Source organism: Schistocerca piceifrons, chromosome 1 (assembly GCF_021461385.2).
Source record: "Schistocerca piceifrons isolate TAMUIC-IGC-003096 chromosome 1, iqSchPice1.1, whole genome shotgun sequence".
NCBI classification, from domain to species: Eukaryota; Metazoa; Arthropoda; class Insecta; order Orthoptera; family Acrididae; genus Schistocerca; species Schistocerca piceifrons.
The window spans coordinates 1112810079-1112834161 of NC_060138.1; the positions used below are offsets into that span (position 1 = coordinate 1112810079).

At 40.1% G+C, this 24083-nt stretch overlaps 1 protein-coding gene across 1 annotated transcript in view; it reads right to left on the minus strand.

Annotated features, from left to right (window-relative positions):
• LOC124777257 (conserved oligomeric Golgi complex subunit 3) overlaps nucleotides 1–24083 on the minus strand; it is a 127764-nt gene that overhangs the window by 30045 nt on the left and 73636 nt on the right. The window contains exon 9 of the mRNA XM_047252587.1: nucleotides 15705–15865. Within this exon, the coding sequence (XP_047108543.1) occupies nucleotides 15705–15865 (161 nt within the window). The remainder of the gene's footprint in view (nucleotides 1–15704; nucleotides 15866–24083) is intronic.

The following is a 24083-nucleotide window of genomic DNA, read 5'->3' on the forward strand; positions in this document are numbered from 1 at the left end:
GGTCAGAGTGAGTATGTATGTGTGAATGGTTTCATTCTATGATATGGTGTGGTTAGCTGGATTTCACTTTCCTCACTTAAAATTAACCCGATGGTCACAATATAAAATATTTTAATTAGATTTGTTAACTGTGACAGATCTACACCTTTTGGTCCTGTTGTAAATGAACTGAAGAACATTGAAAGGAAACTTACTCAGTATTCAAATTGCTGTACCACCCTAGTTTTTGATGGAGCAGGTAGATTTGTTGAGAATGTGTAAGTGAACATATTCAGCACTTTGCTCAACCAGATAACTAATGTGAAACATATCAGCAAATTTAGTCTTCACTGAACATAAGCCCCACCTACAAAAAATAAAATGCTCCTATTCTTAAAATTGTTGAGGATAAATTAGACAAGACAGAAAGATTTGTAATTCTACAAGTGGATGAAATTTATATTAAGCCTTATATTCTGTTAAAGGGGGTGGACACACTCAACAGATATGCAGAAACAAATGCCTCATCAAATGCAACAACAGTGCTTGCCTTTCTCACATTTTCTTAGTACAGCAGTTTCAGAGAAGTTGTTCACTTGGTTCCAGTAAAACATTCGTCAAGCTTAGACCTCTACAAATTAATACTTAATGCGTTGCAATTTCTTTCTTCTTGTGGTCTGACAGCAAAGCTGTTATATATAACAACAACAATAAAATCACCAGAATAATGTTTTCACTCTTATCTTTTGCTGATGAGTGGCCGAAAGCTTTATTTAAGTGTCCTAATTGTGCCTGTCTGCAGCTTAACGTATCTTCTTTACAGGAAGTAGCAATCTGTCTTTTCCTACATTGTTGAAAAAGACTGGTTTAGGAATGGAATACGAAGTCAGATTGGTTGCATATGCTGCAGGAAACTGCTTGTGATTTTTTCAAAATAACCTGAAGTCATAAAGTGAACCACAGAAAATGTAAACATGGATGACTGGAACTTGATTTGGGCTCCATTTCTCCTGAATATGAGTCCACTGTTTTAACAAAGGCTGTGGGAAAGTTCTGGTGTAATGTAAATACTTTGCTTAGCTTTTGTCGTGAACACACGCACGCACGCACGCACGCACACACACACACACACTCTACATGGTGCCGGCTGTCAGTGCTGCATTGTGGCAGGTGGACTAGGTTGTGGTGGGATTATGTTGGGTGGCGTGGGGTGGGTTGGGGTGGGGATAGAGAGATAGATAGATAGATAGATAGATAGATAGAGAGAGAGAGAGAGAGAGAGAGAGAGAGAGAGGAATTTAGGGTGGATGGCTAGTGGCTTGGCGGGAGACAGCTGGTTTGCCAGCTAGAAATGTGGGGAGGTAGGGCTGGAAGGTACATAGGCTAGGCATGTGATGATGCACAGTTATTAGAGCTGCATGGGAACCTTCTATACCAGGCTGCTAATGAGCCATCTAGAGGAAACCTTACTAGCCTCTCAAAACTCCCAAGCCCTAATCTGCTTCACTTTGATTGGTGATATCTTCATGATCTGGACTCGGGGCCATCCTCATTCCTTCACAAGCTCAACACCTTCTTTCCCATCCACTTCACTTGTTCCATTTCAATCCAATGCACCACCTTCCTGGGCACTGATGACCCACTCTGATGGCTCCACACACATTGAACACACCAACGGTACCTGCATTTTGACAGCTGTCATCCCTTCCACACCAAAGCATCCCTCCCATACTGCATGGTCATGAGAGGAGGACCTATCTGCAAAGGCTAGAACTCGGTTGCCCAGGATGCTGAAGGTCTCACGAAGGCTTTCACAGGGACGCATTAACTTCCAAACCTAGTTTGCAAAAAGATTTTCTGTGCCATACCCTCATACACCCTCAATCCTCCCAGTACTTCCAAGAATCTGCTGCAAGGGAGTGTCGTCCTTGTCACCCAATACACTTTCAACTGGAAGTAGTAAGCCACATCCTTCGTCAGGGCTTTGATTCTCTCTCATTATGCCCTGAAATGAATGACATTTTACTCAAAATCCTTCCCACCTCTCCTAAAGGGATATTCTGTCATCCACCCGACCTACACAACATCCTAGTCCATCCCTACACCACTCCCACTCTCCCAACCCCTTCCCACAGCGGTCATAGTCCTGTAGTAGACCATGGTGCAAGATCTGCCCAATCCACTCACCCAACACTTCTTACTCTAGTCCTGTCACAGGCTTATCCTACCCTATCAGAGGCTGTGCCACCTGTGGAAGCAGCCATGTCATACTATCAACTCTGCTGCGAACACTGCACAGCTTTTTATGTCAGTAGGCTTACCAAGTGGCTGTCCACCAGGATGAATGGCCACCACCTAACTTTTGCCAAGAACCAAGTTGGTCACCCAGTGACAACATGTGCTGAGCATAAAATGCTCAATTTCAATTGCTGCTTCAAAAACCCAGGCATATGTATCCTCCTCTCTACTACCAGCTTCTCTGGGCTACACAGATGCGAATGATCCCTGCAACACATCCTTCATTCCTGTAATCGTCCGGCTTCAATCATCAGTAACCCAGTGTCCCCACAACCTCAACTCAATAGCTTCCCCTTCCTTCATCTTGTCACTCTGACAACTGGGCACCACGCTCCTAGCCTGTACACCTGCCAGCCCTCCTTCCCACGTTCCTTGCCGGCAGACCAGCTGCCTGCCTCTGAGCCGCTAGCCATCCACCCCAGTGAGCCACTAGCCATAGATATATTTTTCCCATGTGGAATGTTTCCCTCCCTCCCTCCCTATATATTTATATATAAAAAGATGATGAGACTTACCACACAAAAGCGCTGACAGGTCGATACACACACAAACAAACACAATCATACACACAGAATTCAAGCTTTCGCAACAAACAGTTGCTTCATCAGGAAAGAGGGAAGGAGAGGGAAAGACGAAAGGATGTGGGTTTTAAGGGAAAGGGTAAGGAGTCATTCCAATCCCGGGAGCGGAAAGACTTACCTTAGGGGTGAAAAAAGGACAGGTATACACTCGCGCACACACACACACATATCCATCCGCACATACACAGACACAAGCAGACATTTTTCATTGTCTGCTTGTGTCTGTGCAAAGATGATGTGACTTACCAAACGAAAGCGCTGGCACGTCGATAGACACACAAACAAACACAAACAAACACAAACATACACACAAAATTCTAGCTTTCGCAACCAACAGTTGCTTCATCAGGAAAGAGGGAAGGAGAGGGAAAGACGAAAGGATTTGGGTTTTAAGGGAGAGGGTAAGGAGTCATTCCAATCCCGGGAGCGGAAAGACTTACCTTAGGGGGAAAAAAGGACGGGTATACACTCGCACACACACACACACATATCCATCCACACATATACAGACACAAGCAGACATATACAGAGGCAAAGAGTTTGGGCAGAGATGTCAGTCGAGGCGGAAGTGCAGAGGCAAAGATGTTGTTGAATGACAGGTGAGGTATGAGTGGCGGCAACTTGAAATTAGCGGAGATTGAGGCCTGGTGGATAACGGGAAGAGCGGATATATTGAAGAGCAAGTTCCCATCTCCGGAGTTCGGATAGGTTGGTGTTAGTGGGAAGTATCCAGATAACCCGGATGGTGTAACACTGTGCCAAGATGTGCTGGCCGTGCACCAAGGCATGTTTAGCCACAGGGTGATCCTCATTACCAACAAACACTGTCTGCCTGTGTCCATTCATGTGAATGGACAGTTTGTTGCTGGTCATTCCCACATAGAATGCGTCACAGTGTAGGCAGGTCAGTTGGTAGATCACGTGGGTGCTTTCACACGTGGCTCTGCCTTTGATCGTGTACACCTTCCGGGTTACAGAACTGGAGTAGGTGGTTGTGGGAGGGTGCATGGGACAGGTTTTACACGAGGGGCGGTTACAAGGGTAGGCGCCAGAGGGTAGGGAAGGTGGTTTGGGGATTTCATAGGGATGAACTAAGAGGTTACGAAGGTTAGGTGGACGGCGGAAAGACACTCTTGGTGGAGTGGGGAGGATTTCATGAAGGATGGATCTCATTTCAGGGCAGGATTTGAGGAAGTCGTATCCCTGCTGGAGAGGGAAACATTCCACGTGGGAAAAATATATCTAAAAACAAAGATGATGTGACTTACCAAACGAAAGCGTTGGTATGTTGATAGACACACAAACAAACACAAACACACACACAAAATTCAAGCTTTCGCAATCAACGGTTGCTTCGTCAGGAAAGAGGGAGGGAGAGGGAAAGACGAAAGGATGTGAGTTTTAAGGGAGAAGGTAAGGAGTCATTCCAATCTCGGGAGCGGAAAGAACCATACAGTAAGGAGTCATTCCAATCTCAGGAGCAGAAAGACTTACCCATAAGGTAAGTCTTTCCGCTCCTGGGATTGGAATGACTCCTTACCCTCTCCCTTTCGTCATCACATCCTTTCATATATATATATATATATATATATATCCCCTCTGTCCACCCCACCTGACCATGGCCACTACAATCTAGTCTACCTGCCGAAGGCCAGCACTGGCACTGTGCTTCCACCTGGCGCTATATAGGGGCAAGGTTGAAGGTTGGTTTTGTGTGTGTGTGTGTGTGTGTGTGTGTGTGTGTGTGTGTGTGTGTTTTTCTTCTTCCTGTGTATGTCTAATGAAGACTCATAGTTTTAATATTATTTAATTGGATAGGTAAAAAATCTACTCACCAAGCGGCGGCAGAACACACTCATAAAAGACTGTTGTGACAGCAAGCTTTCTGAGCCAGTGGTTCCTTCTTTAGGCAGACAGGAATAAGGGTAAGGCACAAGGGTGAAGGAAATGAATTCGAGAGGTCTAGGAAAAGACTTTCTTCTCGTCCCGTACAGTAAGTCTGCCCTGACCTGTGGTTCAGGGTGTCTTTCCCAAAATCTACACCTTTTCCCAGACCGCTCCAGTTTGTAACATCTCCATGTAATGATCAGCATTGACAGTTATTATGCTTCCCTTTTCATTTTTGAAACAATACAGACCGATAATCCCACATGACGAAACACCACACCATACTGTCACTTGGTGTAAAGGGCACACATGAACATCATTAGGATTTGTGTTTGCCCATTAACAGTAGTTCTGTTTGTTCACATAACCTGTGAGATGAAAATGTGCCTCATCTGACATCCACAACTTGTTTAGAAATTCATCGCCATTGTTTATTTTTGTTATCATTTGTTGAAAGAATCCTAATCGTAACCCCCAACCGTTGGCCTTCAATTGTTGCATCATCTGTAGTTTCCATGGATGAAATTTTAAATCAAGATGATGAATTCTGCGAACCCTTTCCCGGGATATTCCAACCACTGCTGCTTGCTTACAAACTGAACACCGTGGGCTCAGTATGACAGAGTTCCGTACAGTAATGTTCACTGGAGAACGCACACTTATTTGTCATATTGTTGGTTTCTTGTTGAGGGCAGATCCAGTCTCTTCAAAGTTATTAATCCAACATTTCATCGCCTGTTCAACGAAATGGCATCATGACATCCTAAACTATAAAAACATTGAAACTCCCTGTGTGCTGCTACCAAACTATCATTGTTTTTATAAAATTACTGAAATGGCGGACCGTGTACTCACCATCATGAACCCGCAGTAGTGCCACATGCCCATGGCTGTCACTACTCATTTCAAACATTCACGTTATTCTGTGTCACTCTGTACCTTTCTGTTCTGGACTACATCATGGTCATGGGGTACAAACATTCTCATGGAATCAAACGTTCTAAAAGCAAAATGCTATCTGAAGAAAGGTTAAATATGCTATCTGAAGAAAGGTAAGACAAGTAAAATTAAAAAGAAATGACAAATGTTAAACAAATATAGCTGGGACATTCTGCTAGAATGTGAATAATTTAGGATTACGGGAGACCACCCATCGAACATTAGCACACATGAAAGAGAAGGAAAATTGATGGCTCCTTTCTCTTTACTGTGTGTGCCAATATTCAGTCAGTGGTCTCCTTTACTCCCAAAATTGTTTAGATGTTACACAAATTCGCGCTAGTAGAAAAGAAGCAGGACACTCGCAATATCCAATAAAAGAGGATTGCTCACGAAGTCCAATAAATGTGGAAAGAAAGTTATTTTTTAACAGAGGCAGCACTCTGCATTTGAAATGATGCAATTCACAAAGCCTCAACAGAAGTATTAACTGTGTTATAAAGTGAGTTAAAAGTTACTATTTTGATGCCATAGCCTACCGAGTATAACAGATATGCTGTAGTCCAATAAGAACACAATTTTTTTGGACTAAATTTTGATGAGCGATGAAATTTATTAAACACTGATGTAGTAGATAAAGTAATGAAGTTTAGATATCATATTTGTTTTTTCCACCTCTTTGCTTATCAATCTGTCCTCTTGTCATTTCTGGCACAGTGATGACACAGTCTGTGCGATTCCGCTCCTTACCAATACTCCCCGACCTGTTTCAACATGATTAGTCACAAGACATTTTCTATAAATGGAAGTGACTACACACAATCTACACTAAAACAAAAATTTAATTTTAATTTACATTAAAGGAACAGTTATTTGTTGTGACCTTTGTATTAAATTATAAATTATTTAGGAATAAAGGAGATGACTCACCTAAAGGCAGAAGCACTATGTCATCAACAGGCACACAAACAAAAGGTATGGTGCTTGGCTAGCTTTCAGAATGCACTTCCTTTTTCTACAGGGTGTATATGCGGACAAGGAAAAAAAAATTCCCAGATCTCCCAGTTAAAAATACAGTTTCTCTCGGGTGAAAATACACTTTTTCCTTGTTAAGCAACAGTATACTTTCCATCAGAACTGTAAAACTTATCAATCCTTTGAATGGATATGGTTTTATACAGCACCATAGAATTTCTCAGAACTTTAGAAAACGAAACTCGGGGAAGAAACACGTTTTGGAAATATCTTTGATGTGCAGCAACATGTACACTGCAGATTTTCGTATTACGTAAGTATAAATTCAAATTACACAAACAGAAAAAGTTAATGGTTTAAGTTACTGTACAAAGTGTTGCTACAAGAAAAGCAAAGCTTTCGCATATAATATTTGTCTCAAAGATTAATAAGCTACAAGAGAAGCTAACCTTCCACATATAATGTTGATCTGTTTAGGGCACGTTACACTTTTAAGATACATCGCACAAATACACCAGTAAAATTTTTAATACCAATATAAATCTCTGATCTTCTGGGCTCGAAATTCTTCTAAATGGCTCATCATCAAAGAGTTGACTTTTAAATGAGAACAAATGCTCTGTGATTTAAGAAATTCATCGTACATTCTCACACATAGTTCATTTGCATAAAAAGTAATTTACTTTGAAAATAACAGTTTTCAAACCACAATTCAGAATATTTTCCCGCGACCTGTTAGAAATAGATTCATTTTAGCAGTTGCCAGAGTGCACCAGATAACAGGTGGCACCGCGCTTGCACACCTACAGTGACATAGGAAGCCCGTATGTTCGTACATGTAAACATTAAAAGATCTTTCTTCCATTGTCATAAAAGAAACAAGATATCAGAGGATACTCCAAGAGTGTCAGAATTTCGTGAACCATACTAAAATGCATAGTTTGCCTTAAAGCGCACATTCGTATGTTCAGATTCCCAATGATGTAGGCCTCAACCTGATATTAAGCTTTTTGGTGTGGTTTTCAGGACGTAAATTTTCTTGGAGTACCAGTACTGTATTATCTCATGTTTGGTTCTTTATTATGGCATAATGCCACATGTGCTACAAGACAAAAACGTGCACTTGAAATGCAGCGAACAGTTGAAACTAGTCAATAGTGTGGAATTAAACATTTCGTTTCAAATAAATTTACTGCCTCAGCAGGAAAACTTAATAAAAGCCAAATTTCTTTAGCAAACTGACAAAAATCACTTTACTGTTCGGCAAGGCGAATAATACTTGACTGTCAGAAAGGTGCAAATAAAATAAAATCTGAAACTAGTAACATATTTTAGCCTTCTGTAATTATGTGAATGTATTTTAATTCACTTGATAGCTCCCAGCCACAGAAATTCATCTTGTTTTCATTTGACATGAGAGCAGTAAACGAAGAGGCAACAGAAAAATCACTTAATGTAAACACGGGTCACATGGAGACTCCCCCCCCCCCCCCCCCATCACCACCACCACCACCACCACCACCACAACTCAACTCGCATCAGAATGTCAAAAATTTAAAAAAAAAGAAATGACTTTTCAAAAATAAGTTCATTTTGTAGCGCACATCTTTCTGAAGAGTCTGATAAATTAAACATATATTATCGAGGAAATGTCCGCCTTCGTGGTCTCGCGGTAGCGTTCTCGCTTCCCAAGCACGGGGTCCCGGGCTCGATTCCCGGGGGGTCAGGGACTTTTCCTGCCTCGAGATGACTGGGTGTTGTTGTGTCGTCTTCATCATCATCATTCATCCCCATTACTGTTGGAGGAAGGCAACGGCAAACCACCTCCATTAGGACCTTGCCTAGTAAGGCGGTGCGGGTCTCCCGCATCGTTCCCCTACGCTCTGTAAAGAAGCATGGGACTTCATTTCCCTTCCATCGAGGAAATGTAAGACATGTTATTTGGTCTTAACTGTGCCGAAGTGAAGTAGGTTCAGATACCCCAATTTGCCGCCCCACCCATGATGTTACATTTGGAATGGTGATACACACTCATTCCATAGCTAGAGAATGTTGGGCCTTGTAGTCAAGTAGTAAAGTGTGTGCCTGGAAACCAAGAGGTCGCAGATTTGAATCCCAATCAGAACATTATGAATTACGTCAAAGAAAATGGTCTATTGACAAATTGTCAACACGGATTTAAAAACAGCATTCTTATGAAACACAATTAGCTCTTCACTCCCATGAAGTGTTGCGTGCTACTGACAAAGGTTTTCAAAATTATTCTGTATTTCTGGATTTTTGGAAGGCTTTTGACACTGTACTACACAAGCGCGCGTAGTGAAATTGCATGCTTATGGAATATCGTCTCAGTTATGTGATTGGATTCATGATTTCATGTCAGAGGGGTCACAGTTTGTAGTAATTGATGGAAAGTCATCGAGTAAAACAGAAGTGATTTCTGCTGTTACCCAAGGTAGAGGTACAGGCCCTTTGTTGTTCCTTATCTATATCAATGATTTGGGAGACAATCTGAGCAGCCATCTTAGGTTGTTTGCAGATGATGCTGTCGTTTATCGACTAGTAAAGTCATCAGAACATCAAAATAAATTGCAAAACAATGTAGAAAAGATATCTGTATGGTGCAAAAATTGGCAATTGACCCTAAATAACGGAAAGTGTGAGGTCATCCACATGGGTGTTAAAAGGAAATTGTTAAAATTCGGTTACACAATAAATCAGTCTAATCTAAAAGCCGTAAATTCACCTAAGTACCTAGGTATTACAATTACGAACAACTTAAACTGGAAGGAACACACAGAAAATGTTGTGGGGAAGGCTAACCAAAGACTGCGTTTTATTGGCAGGACACTTCGAAAATGTAACAGCTGTACTAAATAGAGTGCCTACACTACACTTGCCTTCCTCTTCTGGAATACTGCTGCGAGGTCTGGGTCTACCAAATAGTATTAACAGAATACTTCGAGAAAGTTCAATGAAGAGCAGTATGTTTAGTATTATTGCGAAATAGGGGAGAGTGTGTCGCAGACATGATTTGGGATGGATGCCATTAAAACAAGGGCATTTTTCATTGCGGTGGAACCTTCTTACAAAATTTCAATCCCCGACTTTCTCTTCTGAATGTGAAAATATTTTGTCGATGCCGACCTATATAGGGAGAAATGATGACCATAATAAAATAAGGGAAATCAAGAGCTCGCACAGAAAGGTGTGTGTTCATTTTAAAACATGCTATACAAGACTGGAATAATAGAGAATTGTGAAGGTAGTTCGATGAACCCTCTGCCAGGCAATTAAATGTGATTTGCAGAGTATCCATGTAGATGTCGATGTAGACCACAGAAATTTTCAGTCCGCGTTTAATCTACGCTCCATCTCTCAATGATCTGGGGAATTACTAGGAACAACACTGGTTCGGATTCTATGTCAAAGTGTACACCCTCTTTCCCTGGTTGGATAACTGCTATAAGGTATACGGTCATGCAAGTCACTGAAGTGGCATCCAATTACGCCAACTGAAATAATTGCACCAAGCCAGTGAGTTACACTAAGTTGTTATTACCAAGGAATAGCAGCACATGGTACTGATTTTAAAAACAAACACCAAGTAAGACAAACTGGAACAAGGAGAATCCAGCTATACTGATTAATGCTTGTCATGAATTGGTATACAACAAAAGAGAAGTGTGGGTGTTGACCATTTCTGATACCACAGATATGTTCACAACAGTTCGTTTTTTACTACCTGAATCTGTGCACTTTAAATGCCCATACTGTCCGCAGATAAGAAGGCATCTCAAAATGTCAACAGAACAGTTTCTGTCTGTGGCAAGAGAACTTGTTCAAGCTTATGTCACAGAACAGAGGAAAGCTGGCAGAAGAATCTTTTATTGTTTAGCATTTTCCAAATTTTCCAATTTATTGAGAGAAAACACAAACGATGCCACCAAATTATTTTGCAGTTTGCTCAAAACAAAAAGTTTGCACAGAAATCAGTTAAGACAGCAGAATGTGCGATATATCACGGTGTTCTGCCACGTTTAGAGCTTATATATATAATCTTGACTGTCGCCAACTGAATAGGAAATATGAAATTATGTTGATACTGCTCTAAAAGCAAATAAAACAATTAAAAAATATAAATATTTTTAACTTTGTCAGTGCCAATCTAAAGTGTGGATCAGATATAAGGACGGAAATGATATACAGATGGTGTAAAAGATATCTGTAAACTTAGAGTTCTTGACTTTGAAACTTCTGTCCAAATGAATTAACGTACTGAAAAAATACAAATTTCACAGTTTTCAGATGCTGTAATATTTATTTAGTACATGAAGTACAAAAATTAAAAACACATGAGACATTTACATGAATAGTATTCACAATCTTTATTTTGTTTTGGAGGTTGCGGAAGTAAATTTTATTGGATTTATGTGCTTGAAATATATTGATAAATGTCTAAAGAATTTTCCAGCACCCATCCCTCTTGAAATTTGTTTATAGAAGAGTTATTGTGCTAGTGCAGATGACACAAGCAGTTTCACTCTCCCGATTCTACAGCATTTATTTCATAACCTAGTTACAGGAAATGAAAAAGTATTGCTGCACCAAATAAAGCTCCCTTTTAGACAGTCAACCATTTCTGGTTATCAAGAAGTGATTCAAAATTAAACCAGCCCTTTGGTTGGCTACTGTGCAGGATGTTGCCACATGTGCCTTACTAACATTGCTTATACAATGTACTTATTGCACTACATTGCACAAACACCATCTGGCCACCTGTAACTAAACATGCAGTTTGTTGTACCTTGAGGAGCAAATCTTTCATAATGGCTACCCTGGAGCATGTCCAATTTGAAGGTACCTACCTCAAGGCTACTGGGCAGGGGGATCAGTACTTCACACTGTTAATGGTTGAATTTAAAATGCTTTCATACTCAACTCATTAAGAGCTATAATACTACGTTAAAGGTTTAACACAATAAGTCAAGTATTAGAGTTAGAAACTTGAGGTAGCAAAACACACTGCACACAAATTACACAATATTCATCCAGTGTTGTGGGAAATGAGAGACAGTATGCACATATGCCACTAAATGTCCTGCAAAATTATATACAACATACAGATCAGGAGACCTTCATACACGGAAGTTCAATTCTCTAAAGAATCGGATGAAGGTTTACTGGTTAAACAGAGTTATCAAAGTGGAGAAAAAAGTTTTCACTGTGACTCACAGCACATGCCTAAGATTTACAGCAATATGACAATTGGTCACCATATCCCTTTCACTTATAGTCTATGTAATAAGACGTTCTGAACTACAAAATCGCCCTACGGTAAGCTATGGGTTGTTTTATTCTTTCCTGAGTTAGTACAATGAGGCATACATGGAAAAGAACAGGAATTATACATGGGCAGCTAATACAGAAAACTGAACTACTTAGCTGAATGTAAAGTTGCATGTCACTTTCACTATATGCTACCAAAACTGTGTCACTACTAGAAAGATGTAACTCTTAATGGGTAAAACATCTTTAATGGCATTACTAGCATGTGAATTAATTCATCTGCAAAGAAGGTTCAAAGTCAGAAACTTTGCATGTCCAAATAACTTGCACACACAGTGTGATATTGTATTAGCAATGACAAAACTAAGAGCAAGAGACAAAACGAAGAGCAAGAGACAAAACGAAGAGCAAGAGACAAAACGAAGAGCAAGAGACAAAACGAAGAGCAAGAGACAAAACGAAGAGCAAGAGACAAAACGAAGAGCAAGAGACAAAACGAAGAGCAAGAGACAAAACGAAGAGCAAGAGACAAAACGAAGAGCAAGAGACAAAACGAAGAGCAAGAGACAAAACGAAGAGCAAGAGACAAAACGAAGAGCAAGAGACAAAACTAAGAGCAAGAGACAAAACTAAGAGCAAGAGACAAAACTAAGAGCAAGAGACAAAACTAAGAGCAAGAGACAAAACTAAGAGCAAGAGACAAAACTAAGAGCAAGAGACAAAACTAAGAGCAAGAGACAAAACTAAGAGCAAGAGACAAAACTAAGAGCAAGAGACAAAACTAAGAGCAAGAGACAAAACTAAGAGCAAGAGACAAAACTAAGAGCAAGAGACAAAACTAAGAGCAAGAGACAAAACTAAGAGCAAGAGACAAAACTAAGAGCAAGAGACAAAACTAAGAGCAAGAGACAAAACTAAGAGCAAGAGACAAAACTAAGAGCAAGAGACAAAACTAAGAGCAAGAGACAAAACTAAGAGCAAGAGACAAAACTAAGAGCAAGAGACAAAACTAAGAGCAAGAGACAAAACTAAGAGCAAGAGACAAAACTAAGAGCAAGAGACAAAACTAAGAGCAAGAGACAAAACTAAGAGCAAGAGACAAAACTAAGAGCAAGAGACAAAACTAAGAGCAAGAGACAAAACTAAGAGCAAGAGACAAAACTAAGAGCAAGAGACAAAACTAAGAGCAAGAGACAAAACTAAGAGCAAGAGACAAAACTAAGAGCAAGAGACAAAACTAAGAGCAAGAGACAAAACTAAGAGCAAGAGACAAAACTAAGAGCAAGAGACAAAACTAAGAGCAAGAGACAAAACTAAGAGCAAGAGACAAAACTAAGAGCAAGAGACAAAACTAAGAGCAAGAGACAAAACTAAGAGCAAGAGACAAAACTAAGAGCAAGAGACAAAACTAAGAGCAAGAGACAAAACTAAGAGCAAGAGACAAAACTAAGAGCAAGAGACAAAACTAAGAGCAAGAGACAAAACTAAGAGCAAGAGACAAAACTAAGAGCAAGAGACAAAACTAAGAGCAAGAGACAAAACTAAGAGCAAGAGACAAAACTAAGAGCAAGAGACAAAACTAAGAGCAAGAGACAGAATTGCAACAGAGCATTTGAAATAACATTTTGTAAATGGTAAGGCAGATCACTTGGGTAACGTGGCACTACATACCAATCGGAGCAGGAGGCAATTAGTGAGCAGGTAATAGTGCCATGGTTGACATGGCAAGCAGCAAGCATGATCTGCAGCTGCTCCCTTACTTCTTCTTCATTTTGCAAACTAAATTTTATAAAAGGCTACAATGAATGAATTTGTGAACAATTTCATTAAATAGTACCTCACAAGGTGAACTTCTGACCTGGTCAGTGTTGCAACACTACATTCTTACGAGCAGACCGCCACCACAAGATACACAACTGGCAAACTTTATGTCTCCCCACACACGTCCATGTAACTTTTTTTCATTTTTGACGTCAAATATTTTGGAACCTGCCTTGCACACACTTTCTTGAACATCAGTATGCCACGGACAATATGGTGGTCTGATCAGACACTAACGTTTATCATTGCTGCAGTATCAAGAACCGTAATACGCTTGTTTTCCTGTCAACTCCCACAATGTTGTTCTCCATGACTGCACAGACAGAGCGTCCTGGGAGCATCAAATCATCGATGCTTGCTACACCTCATTTGGATCTGTGTGTCCTCTCGTACCCTCGTGTTAGGCTCAAACAACTTTCACCATCTTGTACTGTCATCTGGCAGAAATTTCAGTTGGTTTCAACCCTTCACCTAACTGAAATCTTTGGAGATTCTGCTGCTCCACAACGAGGAAAATCTGCAGTAGTGTTCACGGGGCTGGCGTGTCGGTCCTGTCTGATAATAGTTTTAGGACACCACCAAAAAATAACAAAGAAGCACAAACTCTGTCAAAGTTTTGTATTTTTTACACAATTTTTCCGGTTATTTATTGAATGGATCTTGTAAGTTCTTATTCCTCTTAAACAGCATGATGGGATCATAATACATCTTCAGTAATAATTTGACTGGCAATAATGAGTTCACTTTTTTAAATCTTCTAAATTATTATTGAAATTCCCACCAATTACTGTAGTGTACAAATTTCTGATAGCCAATTTGTCAGTCTGACAATGTCTCTTTCTTTTGGTAAAGTGGTACTGGAACAATGATCTTGAGCAGTTGTGTACATTCAATAACTTAACCGGTGCTCAGTTTTTTTATTAGCATATAAATTATTTTTAATAAGTTATTGTGCCTCTTCTTAGAGAGCTGTTAAACTAAAGATTCACAGTATCTGGAGAAGCAAGGGCTGCTCACTGACTGACTGTTTTTGATCCTGTAATTAAATTAATAGCTACTTTTAATACTATTGTAATTAAGATATGTGTAGATTTTAATTTCAAATAGAGAGTCTTGTTAATTATACTGTTTGGACTTACTTTAATATTATACATGAAATGGATAGCTCCATCTTATCTGTGGGGTTGATTTGAACAGGCACTTCTAATATTTATGGTTTCATCACAGTGTATTCATCCTTGTCCCATTTGATAAATAACAAGTTGTCACTCGAACAAGAAAATGAAATTGACTTAGCAATAATTGTGTACCTACATGTATTTGTGAGAGGTATCTCTTAAATAACTATTTCATTAGCTGTAGAAATGCCTCAATAACAACTTCAAATTGTTTGCATCCAATATTATTCGGAATATAGGTTTTTAAGTTGAATAGTCATTCTTGATATGAGAATGTTCCTCAAGTGCCAATCATAAAATTAAGTATCTACTTTTCCTGTCCTTCCCCTTGACATCTATTTAGGTACCACACCAACCATTTCCTGTTTGGTACACCAATGTTGAGGCATCCGTTTAGTGGCTTATCACACTGTAATCAACCAGTCAGGTACAACTTCGTATTTTATTAATCTCAGACGTACTTGTATTTATTTATTAGACAGTAGGTTACTTTGACTCCTTTCCATAATATTTATTTTTATAGCACTGAAGATGACTCATACTGCCCAAAACTGGTGATGTTCACATGAATCAATAGGCAAGTATAAGTGTCAAAGAACAGTTTTAACTCAAACACATTCTGAGAGCATCTATGACAATAAGTCTGCCAAATAAGTAGATACTTAAGTACTCTTAAGTAGCTCTTAATTTCCTTAACAAACAGATAATGTGGTTATTAATTTAGACATATTTTGTAATTTCTCAAACAAATTCTGACCTCCATCATCTCGAGCTTCTCAGGGTAGGCGAGATCTCCAGGTGCAGGACGATACTGTAGGATATCAGACTGCAGGTAACAATGGGCACGAAACACCAGACGCTCCTGCACATCCTGCAGCAGCTGCCATGCAATTTTTGAAAATGCTTCCAGAGGACCAGCTGAAACAAATATCTATTTTCAGTTGACACATTGGTAAATCATGGTGAACATATGGAAAATGATATACGACAGGGTACAGCACAAAGTAACTTTTACATTGGATCAGTGTCATGTTTAAAGAGAAACAAAAATCGTAACTACAATTCAATACTGAAAATTACTGGTTGGAACAAAATGTGAAATAAGGGAAAGGAAACGACTCGCCTATAGCAAACCTATGTGTAGAATGCAAAACCCCGTAACAGAAAACAGCATTCACACTAGCTTCTGAGCACTAGCTCTTTTTGTAACAAAAATACATTCATTCATATACACAACCAAACAGACACCCACACAAATGCTCCTGTGGCCACAGCAAGCCTTGCTACGAAATGAGCTATTGCTTGAAAGCCAGTGTGAATTCTGTTTTCTGTTATGGGTTGCTGAGCTCCACGCATTGATCTGCTGTAGTTTCCATTCTCTTATTTTACTTACACCTGAAGGTCATTTTTTCACAGAAGAAAAAAAAATTACTATCACTTTAAAGCATAACAATGCACAAGCAGTGGACACTACTGCAGCTGTTCATGAAAGTTGTCCGCCCCCTGGAGTCACTGACGGTGGAGAGGAAAAGCGGCAACTCGTAGCAGTAAGCTCACGAGACAAATTACCAGTCACATGTGTCATTTCCGAGTGCCAACTGGACTGACTTAAGTTGTAACAGTGAAGATATGTGTACATGCCAGTCAGTAGCATGGCATCAGCACCATAAGATGAGTTGACATGGAGAATGAACAGAGTGGCAGAAAAGAGCTGTCGCATTTGAACGCATCCGTGGCCACTCTGCAAATGTACTCCGTCAGTCCTATCTGGTAAGGATCCCACACCGCACAGCAGTATTCTAAAAGAGGATGGACAAGCATAGTGTAGGAAGTCTCCTTAGTAGGTCTGTTACATTTTCTAAGTGTCCTGCCAATAAAACGCAGTCTTTGGTTAGCCTTCCCCACAACATTTTCTGCTTGTTCTTTCCAATTTAAGCTGTTCTTAATTGTAATACCTAGGTATTCAGCTGAATTTACGGCTTTTAGATTAGGCTGATGTATCGTGTAACCGAAGTTTAAAGAGTTCCTTTTAGCACTCATGTGGATGACCTCACACTTTTCGTTATTTAGAGTCAACTGCGACTTTTCACACCATTCAGATATCTTTTCTAAATCGTTTTGCAGTTTGTTTTGATCTTCTGATGACTTTATTAGTCGATAAACGACAGAGTCATTTGCAAACAACCGAAGACGGCTGCTCAGAGTGTCCCCCAAATTGTTTATATAGATAAGGAACAGCAAAGGGCTTATAACACTACCCTGGGGAATGCCAGTAATCACTTCTGTTTTACTCGATGACTTTCCATCAATTACTATGAATTGTGATCTCTCTGACAGGAAATCACACATCCAGTCACATAACAGACGATATTCCATAAGCACGCAATTTCACCACAAGCTGCTATTGTGGTACAGTGTCCACAGCCTTCCGGAAATCCAGAATCGATTTGAAATCTCTTGTTGTCAATAGCACTCAACACTTCATGTTAATCAAGAGCTAGTTGTGTTTACAGGAACGATGTTTTTAAACTCATGTTGACTGTTTGTCAATAGACCGTTTTCTTCGAGGTAATTCATAATGTTTCAACACAATATATGTTCCAAAATCCTGCTGCATATCAACGTTAATGATATGGACCTGTAATTTAATGGATTACTTCTACCACCTTTCTTGAATTATGGTGTGACCTGTGTAACTTTCCAGTCTTTGGGTACAGATCTTTCGTCGAACGAACGGTTGTATATGATTGTTAAGTATGGAGCTAATGCATCAGCATACTCCGAAAGGAACCTAACTGGTATACAGTCTGGACCAGAAGACTTGCTTTTATTAAGTGATTTAAGTTGCTTCACTACTCCGAGGATATTTACTTCTACGTTACTCATGTTGGCAGCTGTTCTCAATTCAAATTCTGGAATATTTATCTTGTCTTCATTTGTGAAGGCATTTTGGAAGGCTGTGTTTAGTAACTCTGCTTTGGCAGCACTGTCTTCGATAGTATCTCCACTGCTACCACGCAGAGAAGGCATTGATTGTTTCTTGCCGCCAACATCCTTCACACACGACCAGAATCTCTTTGGATTTTCAGCGAGGTTTCAAGACAAAGTTTTGTTGTGGAAACTGTTATAAGCATCTCGTATTGAAGTCCGCGCTAAATTTCGAGCTTCTGTAAAAGATCGCCAATCTTGGGGATTTTGCGTCTGTTTAAATTTGGCATGTTTGTTTCGTTGTTTCTGTAGCAGTGTTCTAATCTGTTTTGTGTACCAAGGAGGATCAGCTCTGTCTTTGTTAATTTATTTGGTATAAATCTCTCAATTGCTGCCGATACTATTTCTTTGAATTTTTAGCCACATCTGGTCTACATTTATATTATTAATTTGGAATGAGTGGATATTTTCTCTCAGGAAGGCGTCAAGTGAATTTGTATCTGCTTTTTTGAATAGGTATTATTTTCACTCATTTTTCGAGGATTTGTGAATTTAATCCCTGGATTGGTTTTGATGCTCGTTATTAACTCACGATTATTTTTTGGTAAGATGTGAAGTGTGTTTTCAAAACCTTTTACTATTCGCATGGGCTCGTGAACTAACTGCTCGAAATAATTTTCAGAGAATGCATTTAGCACAATTTCGGATGATATTTTACGTATACCTCCTGAATTAAACATGTATTTTCGCCAACATATTGAGGGTAAATTAACGTCACCATCAACTATTATCATAGGAGTTGGGTATGTGTTTGAAATCAAACTCAAGTTTTCTTTGAACCTTTCAGCAACTGTATCATCTGAATTGGGAGGTTGGTAAAAGGAGCCAATTATTATTTTATTCTGGTAGCCAACAATGACCTCTACCCATTCTAACTCACAGGGAGTACCTACTTCAATTTCGCGACAAGTTTAACTACTTCTAACAGCAACAAACGCCACTGCCAACCGTGTTTTGCCTATCCTTTCGGAACAGCGTTAGGTTCCTCACAAAAATTTCGGCTGAGCTTTAGCCAGCTTTCAGTGCCAGTAAGTATTTGAGCATCAGTGCTTTCCCAGCAAGGCTATGACAATTTACAATTTTATACCAATGGTTCCTGTATCTATGTTAGTCCTGTGTTCAGCCTGCACCATTTGTGCCTGAAGCTCTTCTTGTGTTTTCCTGAGACCCTCTAACCTAAAAAACCAACCAGTCCACACCACACAGCCCCTGCTACCCATGTAGCTGCCTCCTGCGTATAGTGGACACCAGACCTATTCAGTGGAACCCGAAACCCAACCACCCAAGTCAAGTAATCTGCAGCCTACACAATCTTAGGACCATCTGAGCCTCTGATTCAGACCCTTCACTCGGCTCTGTACCAGAGGTCCGCAGTTGGTCCTGTCAACTATGCTGCAAATGGTCAGCTCTGCTTTCATCTTGCAAGCAAGACTGGCAGCCGTTACCACTACTGTAAGCCACTCGAAACCAGAGAGAATCTCTTCTGATCCAAAGTGACACACATAATTGGTACCAATGTGAGCAACCACCTTCAGTTGGTTGCACCCTGTGCTGTTCATGGCATCCGGGAGGACCCTTTCCACATCTGGAATGACTCCATCCGGTATGTACACGGAGTGCACATTGATTTTTCTTACCCTTCTTGTCAGCTAAGTCCCTAAGGGGTCCCATAACGTGCCTAACATTGGAGCTCCCAACTACCAATAATCCCACCATCTGTGATTGCCCTGATCCTGCAGGCTGAGTAGTTTCCTCTGAAACAGGACAGGCGACAGCATCTGGCTCAGCGACAGTGTCAGCCACAGACAGCACCTGGAACCTGTTTGTCAGACAAACAGGGAGGCCTTACGTGTGGCCACCTGGGAAGTCTTTCGCCGCCTGCTTCGCCCTGGGGTGACCTCCCACTCGACCACAGGTGAGGGGTCAGCCTCAGTGCGAGCAGTAACTGGATTGGCCACCGGTGAGGACCGATCAGAGGACTCTGACGCACAGGACGTCCGTTGGATCCCCACGGCTGGCCCACAACAGTTGTGCCCATCCACTGCAGCCTCAATCTGTGTAACCAAAGCCATCATAGCCTGAAGCTGAGAGCGAAGCGTCACCAACTCGGCTCGCATCCGCAAAAATAACTATCGCAGTACCTGTCCATACTAAAGACCATGGAAAACTAAACTATGCAGATAAACGGACTATCAACACATGCTGCGCAACTCTACTGTAGACCCTGACAAAAATGCACGAACTGTGTCTAGTAATATGCAGATATTCAAAAACCTAACTACCGAAGCACTCAGGTGAAACTAAATAATTTGCCCCTGATTAGGAACTTGTAATGTCACAAAATCGATTAATTTCCTATGCAAATGAAAATGCGAGAACAGAGGGTATTAGATATTAAATTTACATCCAGAAACTAATAATATTAGACAAAGTGCAGGACCACTAAGTGCCATACAATGTTGTACGTATGTTTGTTAGTGACAGGTCTCCATACGCTACTCTGTTAGGAAACTCTTGGCCATCACCTGATCTGTGTGCAGTGTCAGGCACATAAGCTAAGTATGGTTGACAAATATGGGACGACAGTTTATGTCTGATTTAAATGAAGTTGTGACAATGCTGAAGTCAGCATTCCTAAACACTTGGAAGTGTAGACACAAGGAGATTCAATTTTTCAAGTTGAAAAATAGAAATTCAAAGGAAGCAAAACATCGTCCTTTACCTGCAGTCAGTGTTCTATTGGCAAAGCTGCTACTTAGATATTGTTGGTTTCTTTTAAGTCGTCAGAAATGAGACACACAAGCAACAGTGGTGTAAATTTTATACAGAATGTTAGAGACAGCCTCGTGAATAGCATTTACACCCATACGGTATTTGGGAGAGATCATGCCAGGCACCTTGTAGAAATTCTAACTTTACTTCAGGGCTCAAAGTATCCAAAGTCACATGTACATTATCCTAAAGTTGATCATCTAGGTTCAATCTGAGAATTATATGTGAAGGACAGTTTTCAGAAGCTATACAAGCACTGCCATGCTCTAACTACTTTAGAAGAAGATTAATGCAAAAATGTGTTTGGGAGGGCATCAAATTCTGCAAAAAGGAAACTTGCTACACTGGGAAGCAAAGATCCAAATCATTAAGAGTTTGAGGCAATATCTCAGACATTTTATAAGAGGAATGTGATTTTAAACAATACTGAAAAAGCGGCTCAAACTGCCACATTTGTGTTTTTCAATTTTTCCATGATATGTAATGGCTAGTAGCTATGATTTTCTTTTGAGGGGCTGTAGAAAAGCAGCTACAATAAAATGAAAAGCTGACATAATAAATGTTTTGAACGCCATTTGGAGTGAGCAGAAGTATGAAATATTTTTTTAAACGTGGTTTAGATCTGTTGTGGACTGCAACAAACAATGTTGGCAATGAGCTGATGTTATCTCACTACAACATTGTTGTCAAACAATGAAAACTTCAGGCTGGAATATCAACAGTTCTAGGAAAAGGACAGATTGCTACTGACTGTAAAGATGACCTGCTGGGTTGCACACAGGCACAACAAAAATACTTTTACACATTGAAGCTTTCGGCCAAAGTCTTCTTCAACAAAGAAAACGCACACGAGTTCACAAAAGCAAGCACACTTCACTTACGCACAACCGCTACCACTGGCAGCTCTGGTCGGAGTTGTACAGCACACAACCGGACAGCGGGTGACTGGAGGAGAGTACTGTAGTCTGACATGCCACAATTTTGTTTTTGTTTTCTAAATTGTGTGAGGCAATGGGTACACCGATGGCACAACAAGGGACATGGAGCACACAGCTCTGGCCGGCAGAGGTTCTGATTTTTTCTCTCCTTTCGTAAGTGTAAACCGAAACTTTTTTTCAGCAGTCTCAGTAACCAAGTTTTGCCCTTTTCCCTATATGTTCATGAGGATTATGTTCTCCAGAACAACCATTTTCTGGCTCGCCAGGTCCACAGGGCTGCATGCACATATTCCCGGTTAGACAGACACTTGGGCACAATCATACCTACAGTCACCAGCCTACTAAATTGCACAATCTCATTCCCACAGAGAATGCCCAGGAGCAAATGGTGAAATGTAGCAATCGACATCCCTGCAATTTTGTGGCTCACAGGGATTTGATCACCAATGAGTGGTGTCTCGGCTGGACATGCTGAACTATAAGAAACCTGTGGACTACTCCTCTTAGGCCGATCAAGATGTTTTTGAAGATAGAGGTGGTGTTGCTGGTATTTATGTGGAGGACACGTAGGGAGGGGAGAGAGGGCAATAATTTTTGCCTGGTGTGTTTAACACTTCCCTCACTACTTCAATACTTGCAAGGTATTGTGTGGATAGATGCTTTTAGATATCATGAGAGGAAATATGCCATATGGACTCAAACAGATTTAAGTCTGGTGAAAGGTTGTGACAAATCACAGCACCAAAGACGTAAATACACAACTACAAAATATCAACCAAGTGAAAAATGTTTTTAAAAGTGACTTGGAAATGCATTATCCTCGTTTATTCATTTCATTTTATTTTTCCTGACTGACAAAATGTATTATGTTATCCCTTCAAATGAGACAATTGTTTCTTCCACATCTTATTGTACAAAACTATTGTATTTAAATGGGCAGGCTGCAGGCAGCAGGGGCAGGGGGAAAAGACCATCTGGGAACTAATTTTTGACAGGAGCAGTATGGTAGTCATTTGTGTAGGTCCTAGAGCACTGCATCTGCACAGCCGAACCACGTGCGCAGAGTTCGCTACCCGTCACTTGCTTTGTACACGTGGAAGCAAGCAGCTGACGGTTTCTGCACTCAGTATCATGTGGCGTGCACTCACTGAGTGCCCCTGCCACATGACTAAGAAAAGATTACACAACTTCGTCACAATGCAGTGGCACTAATGGGCCTGGCAAGTGTTGAAATGCATTTAAAATTAGAATTTCTTTCACTTGTCAGTTTTACATGTTTTCTACAGAAAAAGTTTATGCTGTTTACCGGAGACTTGTCAAGTATTACCCCAGTGATTGAGTATGATAATGTACAACAAAAATTAAAGTGATATAACGAAAATATCAAATACTGAATGTTACTGAAGGTCATTGCTTTAGCTGTGGAGCTAAATCTGTGTGAAAGAATAACTTATGAAATAATGCTCACATTCACTCTGCTGCTAAAATCATGCTGTCATTGAGACATACTTTGGACAGCACAAATGAAAAACATTTATGCTGAGTAGCACAACTGTTCACTTTGTTTCTAATTATAAAAAAAAAAAAAAAAAAAAAAAAAAAAAAAAAAAAAAAACTTCACTCCAGCTACATTGTATTTAATTACTCTACAAAGCATATCATTCAAACTAATTTATTTGTGAATACATTATATGTAACTTAAATAATTAGTGGTTGTTACCTTGGCTCAGTGCAAATTCTATTCAGTAAATAACTTATAAATGGACTGGACGTAAATGTGTCTGAATGGTTCACTCATTCAAAAAACCCCCCCGAGGTGATCTACCCCAAAACAACCAGAAAAATAATGGGAACAATGTTTTCAATAACATCCTACCTCTGCAGTAAGCACTGCTTTCTACAGTGTTGTCGATGGGACTATCCCTACTGTAGAAAAAATTCCATAAAATTAAGCTGCAAGTGACTCCTCACTGTCGTTATTGCGTTTATTGAATCTGTGGAACATTTACTTCTTTTTGGAGATAAAATACAAATTGGGAAATGGACGAGGAAAAAAGTAACATTCATGAACTAAACCACTGCAAATACTCTAACAGTGAATGATGCCACTACCATGCCTACAACCTTTACCAGGGTGTAAAACACATTAATCTTTTAGCTGACGTCTGATGAACAGTAATTCTCCTAAAGGCATTTGTTGAAAATAGTATTTGAATTTATATGAAAACAAAATGCGAACATTTTTAGGTTAGGCTTTACCGTGACTGTTACTGACATTAAATGAAACAACAAGTTTACTGTTACCAGTCACCGTTTTATTTTTGGACAGAAGTTACCCCACAACATCGGCACACGAAACCCACTTCATCACACAGGTGTGTACAAAATTGAATGTTTGGACTGTGACTGCTTCTACATAGGCCAGACAGGCAGATCAT